Here is an 8397-nt window from a genome sequence, read left to right as displayed (position 1 = left end):
AACATATTCTATGAAGAAATAATTGTGAATCTATGATAGGAACATGACTAGATTAGAAGCTTAATGAGACAACCCTCTCTTGGCTATGGAGATGAACCTTGACATTTTATGAGCCAAGGAGGAAGAGCTATAAGAGGTACAGAACTGTTCTTCCTGGTGTGGAGTTTTGGGAGAATGTGTCTAATTTAGATGCTTCTGATAGGAAGTGTTCACGACTTCTGTGTGATTTATTTTTGAATATATTTTTAATGATACATTTTGTTTTCAGAATCATTTCCAAATTTTTTTTGCATACTTTGGATATTTGCTGTATTTCTGTAAGGCTTGTAATACAATATTTTTAATTGAGTGAGGGTCATTTTCTCTGTTTACAACGGAATATGTATGATAAACATCATATTCTCATTTGATTTTTGGAAAGCTCATTGTCAAATTATGAAATGATACTGTTTTGTCATTTCTTTTCCTCTGTAAATCTTGTAGGTGATCTTTCATCATCAGGTCTTTGTACATGTCCATTCCTTTGGAGAATCTTCTTAATAACCTAAGAGAAAAGATTCAAAGTGAAGTCACAAATCTTTAATAAAGAATTTATGAGTAATAATCATTTAATGCATGGCAGTAAATAAACAATAAATTATTTTTCTTTTTATATTCCTCTGAGAAAACTATTCTCTATTTAACTTGAATCCTACAATACAACTTTATAGTTATATTCTTAGATGTCTAGTGTGTTGACACCTCAACTACCTCATCTAATAATGGAATTGTATATTACACTAAATAACATTTGCGAAAACAATTAAGCAGACATTGGCATGTAATGGCAATTGTATGAAATGCATGTAATGGCAATTCTATGAAATGGCTATTTCTCTATGAACGAATAAAAATAGTATTCATCTCTGATTAAAGGAAGATTATAACGACAAATTAATATCTACAGATTTGTAGAATTTTAGAATAGCAGATTATTTTCCTGAGATTGTCTCATTTCTCCATTTAAAAAATATCAAGGATAGAATGGTCTGTTTTTCATCACATAAACAGCATTTTTATATCTTAAATCAGAAATGTTTTTTCAAAATAAATTTAAACTATTACTGTAGTGTAGAAGGAGTCCAATACACATGGAAACAAAATAGCTTTTAAGTGGCTTTTAGATTTTTTTATTTCACAAATTTAGAGAAGTGCCTTAAGAGTCTGTTTCTCTCATTCTGTACTGAGTTCAAGGGTTTCAGTCTGTGGCCATTTAACACATGAAGGTACGAATTAGTTCATTACTTGAACTGACCCTTTCTGACTGACATCCACACTGCTTGTATAAGTTATTGCTACAAATCACAGTGAATCAGTTTCTTGAGGAAACTCATTCCTTGAAAGCACAGATCTAAAACCAAAGGTCAACCTTAGGTGAACCAAGTGGTAAAGAACAGTTGATCCTATTGATTTTTGGGGTCATGCTCACTACAATTCTAAACACATCATATTTGAATACTATCTTTAAGGTAATTAATGTTAACTTGGAACATTAATTTGGAAATTAAGGGATGAGGTAATCTCTGACTGTCTAAAATTCAATAGTATAGACAAAAAAAAAAAAAAAAAAAAAAAAGGATAAACTCTAGATTGAAACTAGCCTTGCCTAAATATGTAGCTGAATTTGGGATAGTAATTATCAGTTGCAGTGGATGGAGGGTCAGAAGATGTTTGGCATGGATGCTTTAGAAACACAAATCACGGAAGCAGCTGTCACCTTTGGTTACAAAAATAAATGAGATTACAGAATTTTTTAAAGGTTTGAATAGTTTATTCCTTAAGGTTTCATATATTGAAATCTAATTCTCATTTTGAGATATTACAAAGATGAAAGTTTAATCCAACTGTTGTGGCAAACAAGATAACAAAAATCTTCAAGCGGCTCAAGAAACTAAGTGGGCACTAAAGAGGTGGAGAAAACCAGACCCATTATTGGCTTCCAGGCTCAGAAGAGCTCATACTCCAAAGTCTAAGTGCCAGGCACAGAGTTACAGAAAGTTTCTTAGATTTTAAGGTGGCAAAAGGCTGAGCTGAACAAAGACAGTTACTTGAAGGTGACAGGTTTACAACTTTGGTCAGCTAGGGAGTCAAACCAGAGGCAGAGGAGGAAGAGAAGGCTGAAGGGTCAGGTTAGGTCTCATAGTCTCATATCGGAGACGGAAGGAGGAACCACTTCATTATCACATAAAAATGTAGTTCATGGGGGAGGGGAGGAGGGGAGGAGTATGCTCATCTGAGGGCAGAAACCACTGCGATCATCAAAGCAAAGGGCCTGGGGACTGAGTCCCACAGCGGACCACTTTCCTGTCTCATTTCCCACTTTGTTTCCTTTTAAAAAAATTTTTGTTCTGCAGGTAGTAAAAATACAACAGAACAAGACAGAACAAAGCCAATCTAGACAATGTAGTGACATTGGTACAGAACCTCACAGCAGGATACTGGGATAGTAGTAATAGGTACCATAGTATATGTCATTATCTTCACAATAGTTGTCTAGTCAATTAGGTATAGTGAAATCAAACCAATAACAGAACATTATAAAATCGATTGAAGGAGAATATTGAATAGAGCAAAACCATCAAAACAAAACAGTGAAAATAACCTTTGCCTTCAAACAGAACATAGAAGGAAATTCCCCATATTTGCTGTATTACATATGGTCATCCTCCCAAGAGGTGTTCAGACCTCTGTCCCCAGTTGCTGAGGGGGGTGGGAAGGGAGTCTTGATTGTCAGCCTGGTAGGCTCACAGGAACAGCTGACTGGTTCTTCTGGCGGTTCCAGGACCACTGACCAGGAAGGCGGACAAATTGTCTTCTTGTGTAGCCGCCTCCCACTATGGCTGGGTCTTGGGTAGCCGCTGGTTCTCCTCCAGCTATAGAATATTTTAAAATCAGATGGGTTGAAGAAAAAGTGGGATGAAAGTTCCAGTCACATTTGTAACTACAAGTAAGCAGTTCTTGGTTCATTTGTTTGTCAGATAATCAATTTCTTGTGCTTTCTGTCTTTAGTCCTGAAAATTTCCTACTATCTTCCATGAGATCAGTTGTTTGATTCATTGCTTTGTTAAAAGAACTTTACAACAGGCATATGTTTATCACCAGAATTTATATTTTGGATTGTTGTAAAAAATCATTTTTTCCACATACATTGATAAATACATTAGGTAGAAGAAACTGACTCTGCTCATTGGCAACTCAGTCACATTATTCACTTTGATTCTGTTTCATTTAAACACACTGTTTTCTTAAAAGTTAAAAAATTTCCTGAAAGTGACTTATTTGGCATAAAGTCTATGAAGACAGAAGTAAAATAAGTGATATTAACTGAATAAATGTAATAGCCAGTATAGATTCCTGAACTTCTAAGTAGCTATTGCCCACCTTGGGATACCTGGCACTTTGATTTGGACCCATCATCTTCAAGGTCCTGCATCAGTGAAAATCTTCTTTCTTTTGAAAGAGAAGGCAATCTCCTTCTGAGGGTTGTAGCTATTGTTGATTCCCTGTGGTCTTGCTTTGAAGCCCTATATAATTTCCATTGTTTTTCTGGGTTGGGTTTTATTTCCTTTTGTTTTGTTTATGTTAAAAATCAGTGGTAGGAGCAGCTATTTCAAAGACAGTAATATATATTATAGTAGCAATTTTGGATTTACTTATTGGCTTGTTTTGAAGTCTTTTATTGCTTTATTGTTTTGTTTTTATTGTTTCTATTCTATCTGTTGTGTTTGATTTTTACTATATCCAAAGTTATCTGCACCTATTTTAAAGACATCAAAAGGCATTATAGTAACTATTGTTGATTTCATGAAGTTTTGAAGTCCTACGTCTCTTATGATGGTTTGTTTTGATTGGCTTTATTCTGTTTTATCCTCTTTAAAATAAAAAAGAGAAAGAGAAGACATTGCATATTTGAGAGATGAAATGCCAGCTCATTAGTCTATCCATCCATCCATCCATCCATCCATCCATCCATCCATGCATACACATATCACTCTATATGGTTCACTTCACTTGGAAATACTTCTTGTTCACTCAAGTAACAGACCAGCAGTAGTAATGTCTAATGATGAGTTCATTTTATCTGCCAGGAACAAAGCAACAAAGCTCCTGTCTGTCTGTCTGTCTGTCTGTCTGTCTCTTTATATATGTATGTATGCATGTATATGTCTATCTGTATCTATCTATCTATCTATCTATCTATCTATCTATCTATCTATCTGTCTGTATATTATCTGTACAAAACCCTGAGGTGGGTAACATAATTAGCCCTATTTTATAAATGAGGAAACTGAGACACTGAGATATATAAGGTCACTTGCCCAAGGTTACACATTTCATAAATGTGGCTCCAGAGTCCACTTGTAACTACATAGCCAGTCCACCTTATAGTAAGAGCAAAACTAAGGCACGTCATCATCATTGCAAATGTTGCTGCTTCTAAATGTGGATCTTGTAAACACAGAGCTGTTAGGCAACAATCTTCGCTTGCCACTGTTTGTAACAGCAAACAACATTATAACCTGAAAAACCACACTCTAGTTTTGCTCTACTTATCTTGAACGATCTTCAAATAACATCGCTGTGGTTAGAGTTCATTTTAAAAATATGGTCTATTGACTTGTACATGGATATCTGGAGCAAAAATTAACAGGACAAATGTGATAATACCTGAATCTTCAAGGGTTCTTCCCCCTTCCTCCATTTCCCCTTCCCTTACTCATTTCTCTCCTCTCATTCTTCCTTCCTTCCTTCCTTCCTTCCTTCCTTCCTTCCTTCCTTCCTTCCTCCCTTCCTTTCTTTTTTGTCAGCAAAAATGAGAATGGGGTACCTTACTGGAAAGCAGTCCTCTTTTAAATATCAGGATTTGGGCTAAGTTATCAGCACAACTCTTCTTGATTCACTGTCATATGAATGAGTCCTGATTGCAGAAGTTTCCTGTGCTCTCATTTGATTCCTCAGTGCAGCGACAGAGAAATGTGAAGGCTAAACAGCACAGGAGCTGAGGAAGCGGACGGAGCAGAGTTCAGGGAAGATTTCTGGCGATGAATTAACATGAGGGAGTGTCAGGTGATCACTGGGCACAAATGACTGGTGTCCTGGAGGACAGCAGGTGAATGACTTTCAACTAGAAAGCTCTTGCATGTCAGGGAAGATTTAAGGTGTTTGCAGGGGTGGTTTTGGTGATGAATATGTTCCTGGAATATACTGAGCAGGGGCCTGAGATGTTTGACGTCTGGCCATGCTTGAGATAATCCTGCACCAAGAGAAACTGTTCTGGGCTAACTTGGCAATAATACTTCAGTTGAGGTACACTGAATGTTATCCCAAATGAGGGTAGAACATAACTTTAAAAAGTCCTGTGGTCTCCAGCTTCTTCTGGGAGTGGACATCTCTTCAGGAGTAGCTCTGTAACATGGTTTTTTTTTTCCCCCCTCAGGTAAAATGCTGAAGAGAATATTCGGTTAAAATTAATTATGTTTAGTTACTGTGATCGGACTGATGATATTTCCAAATTGCCTAGACTTGTAGAAAGTTTTCTGCCCAATAGGAAAGAAAGTAATTGTGACATCATTATGCTCCTACTTGTTCTTGATAATGAAAAATAAACTCATTATATTCTTGAAGATTTGGCAAGTTATCTTACTGGTTAAAAACAAGACACATTTCTTTAACAGAGTATATACAATTAATTGTAATCTAAAGATAGGCGTATGGAATCTGCCTCCTTCAAGAAGACAAAATGATATGTCTTTTAACAAAGACATAAAAATATTATGCCTGTATTATGTTATGTGACTCCTTAGGAAGCTATTTACATTGTATTGATTTTCAAGTCAAATGTAGATTTCTCTGTTTCTTTGCAATCTGGCCTGTTTTACTAACCCGATGTTGTCACGCCACACTCTTTGTAGAAGACCCTGTGAGGAGTCAGATCTATTCTTTCCACACTGTCCTGCTCCCTGGTCCTGGCCCAGATCGCTCATCTAGGACGCTGCCTCCTCCTCCCTCAACAGCAGAATCCATGCGGGCGTCCTCTCCTCTCCTTCCAGTCTTGAAAACGCTTGATAGCTCAAGACCCAGATTACTCCTTCCTGGGAAAATTCCCTCCATGCTTCCAGCATACAAAAAATGTTTTGAATTGCTATCATATGACATTTTGTTGGCTTATATTATTCTTTTGTTATTTATGCAGGCAAAAAGAGTCTTGCAAAACAGACACATGTGGAATTTACTTGATAGCAATAGCTGAGTTTGGTGCTTATGTTTCTCTGTCACATGAAAGCTTATACAAGTCTCAGTGGTATGTGGTTGGTATTGAAAAGTAACCCTATTAGCCGTCATTTTTGTCATCCTACATGTCAGATAAAACGCCAAGGGTTTTACACACACAATCTCATTTAATCCTCACCATTACTCTTTGATGAGGAAGGAGGGTTACACCCGCTTGTGGATGACACAGCCAGGATTAGGAGATAGCTGGTGAATGGGGCACATGATTTTCAGTCTCATGATTTTCTGACCTGTGCTCTTAAATATAAATGTGTTTTACTTCTGGATGTGCTTAATGTCATTTTTTTGTTTTGATTTTTATCAGTACATTTGTGGAGTACATGATGTTTTCATTCCTTGTGGGAATTTTTACACATTTATAACACATCTTAATTCCTTCTCTATTCTCCTTTCCCTCTCTATTCCTCCATCCCTTCATCTCTTGATCCCCTTTCCAATTCAGGAAGACTTATCTCACTATTTCTTATTATCTATCTGTTTTTCTTCTTTATTTTGCTCTTTATTTATACTTTGTGTTTCTCATCTAAAATTAAACCACTTGATATTTAAGTTTGTATGTCTGGTCTGGTAAGTTTCATTCAAAATTACAGATTCAAAGATAGACACTTCTCAAAAGAGGTAAAATTCGCCAATAAATTTATAAGAAATGTTTGACATCACTGATTAGTAGAAAAAACAAATTAAAAAACACTGAGATTCCATCTTAGCCCAGAAATAATGGTAACCATCAAGAAATAAAATAAACACAAATACTGGTGAGACTATGGGGGTAAAGGAACACTTCTATATTTTTGGTGAGAAAGTAAACTAGTATAACCACTACAAAAATCAATATGGAGATTCCTTAGAAAACAAAAACTAAAAATTTTATTTGATGCAGCTGTTCCCCTTCTAGTTATCTTTCCAAAACAGTTAAAAACATATTATGATGATATATGCTTAGTGTCTTGATAGCTGCTATCATTTAAGAAACCAATTTCTTTTTCTTTTTTTTTTTTTTTTGTCATTTTCCTTTTTATCGGTCCCAGGGATCGAACTCACGACTGCCTGCTTGCAAGGCAGACGCTTATGCCACTGAGCTAAATTCCCAGCCCCAGAAACCAATTTCAATTAGGGGTAATACAGGCAATAAAATCATATAATAAAGGATCAATGGTTTAAAACAAATAAATTTATGATTTAAATACACTAAATATAAAGTTATCTAAATCATTTCTGCCAAAAGAAAGAAATCTGCAAAAGATAATTTGGTATCACTGAGAAATTAGGATAAATGCTTGTTAGAACACTTGCACTTTACCAAAGTTAAAGTACTTTCATTTCAAACTCAGGAAACTCTGTTGTCAAATAAAGCAGTGTAAATCAAATAGAGAGGTTTCATACTATTACAATCTTATATGTATGGGATTATAGCAGCTTGCTCCATTCAGATAGGGGAGAGGTTACAGCTTCTGCCTGCCTTTGCCTTGTTAGAAAGACCTGGAACTCACCATACTGGATGTGTATTTACCATATTTGAGTTAGGCTTGCTTTGTTACTGTGAGGTCTTTGAACCAGAGTTCATCCTTTTTTTCTGCTGGGTTGACCTGTTCTGAGTTTTGTCCTTACTTTTCCCACCTTGCATGTCTGGGTTTTGTCCATAGTTTCCCTAAAAAACTAGCACCCAAACTTTTTTTATGTGACATAATTTCCACTACCTACACAATGTACTATAATTGGAATATGGTTACTCTGTCAGTGTGTGGCTGTGACCATGATCTTGGTTAGTTCTCTTTTGCAAGAGGGATCCTGTTTGCCATGCTTTTCTATCTAAGTTAGTCTTATTATGTGGCTATAAAATGATCCATAATTCCAAAGGTCCATCCACCCAGCCTTAACTATTACCTTCTGTTTTAGTCTCAAGGTAGGCCCACAGCACTGATGAGGCAGATCCTCAAATTGAGAGCTGCCTCAATTGTGAACGAGGTTATTGTTTTTTGAGCATTGCAGGTTGATCTTTCCAACCTAGTCTAGCTTTTGCTTTTCCTTGCTAGCCTGTATTAGGAATGCACAGCATATCCTGCGCCT

General features: G+C 36.2%; 1 protein-coding gene across 3 annotated transcripts in view; it reads right to left on the bottom strand.

The window, feature by feature from the left end:
* Nucleotides 1-243: 243 nt before the first annotated feature.
* Spef2 (sperm flagellar 2) overlaps nt 244-8397 on the bottom strand; it is a 164677-nt gene continuing 156523 nt past the window's right edge. Inside the window, exon 39 of one of the 3 annotated variants that reach the window (XM_063258063.1) lies at nt 244-544. In XM_063258063.1, coding sequence (XP_063114133.1) covers nt 455-544 — 90 coding nt within the window. In that variant the 3' untranslated portion in view covers nt 244-454. The remainder of the gene's footprint in view (nt 545-8397) is intronic. The other 2 variants (XM_013152903.3, XM_063258064.1) reach the window with 2 other exon arrangements.

This window comes from Cavia porcellus, unplaced genomic scaffold (genome assembly GCF_034190915.1).
Source record: "Cavia porcellus strain 051 isolate PalLab524CR breed Dunkin Hartley unplaced genomic scaffold, mCavPor4.1 scaffold_11, whole genome shotgun sequence".
In the NCBI taxonomy this organism is placed as follows: domain Eukaryota; kingdom Metazoa; phylum Chordata; class Mammalia; order Rodentia; family Caviidae; genus Cavia; species Cavia porcellus.
The sequence above is the reverse complement of the archived record's forward strand: the minus strand, read 5'-3'. Positions and strand labels throughout refer to the sequence as shown.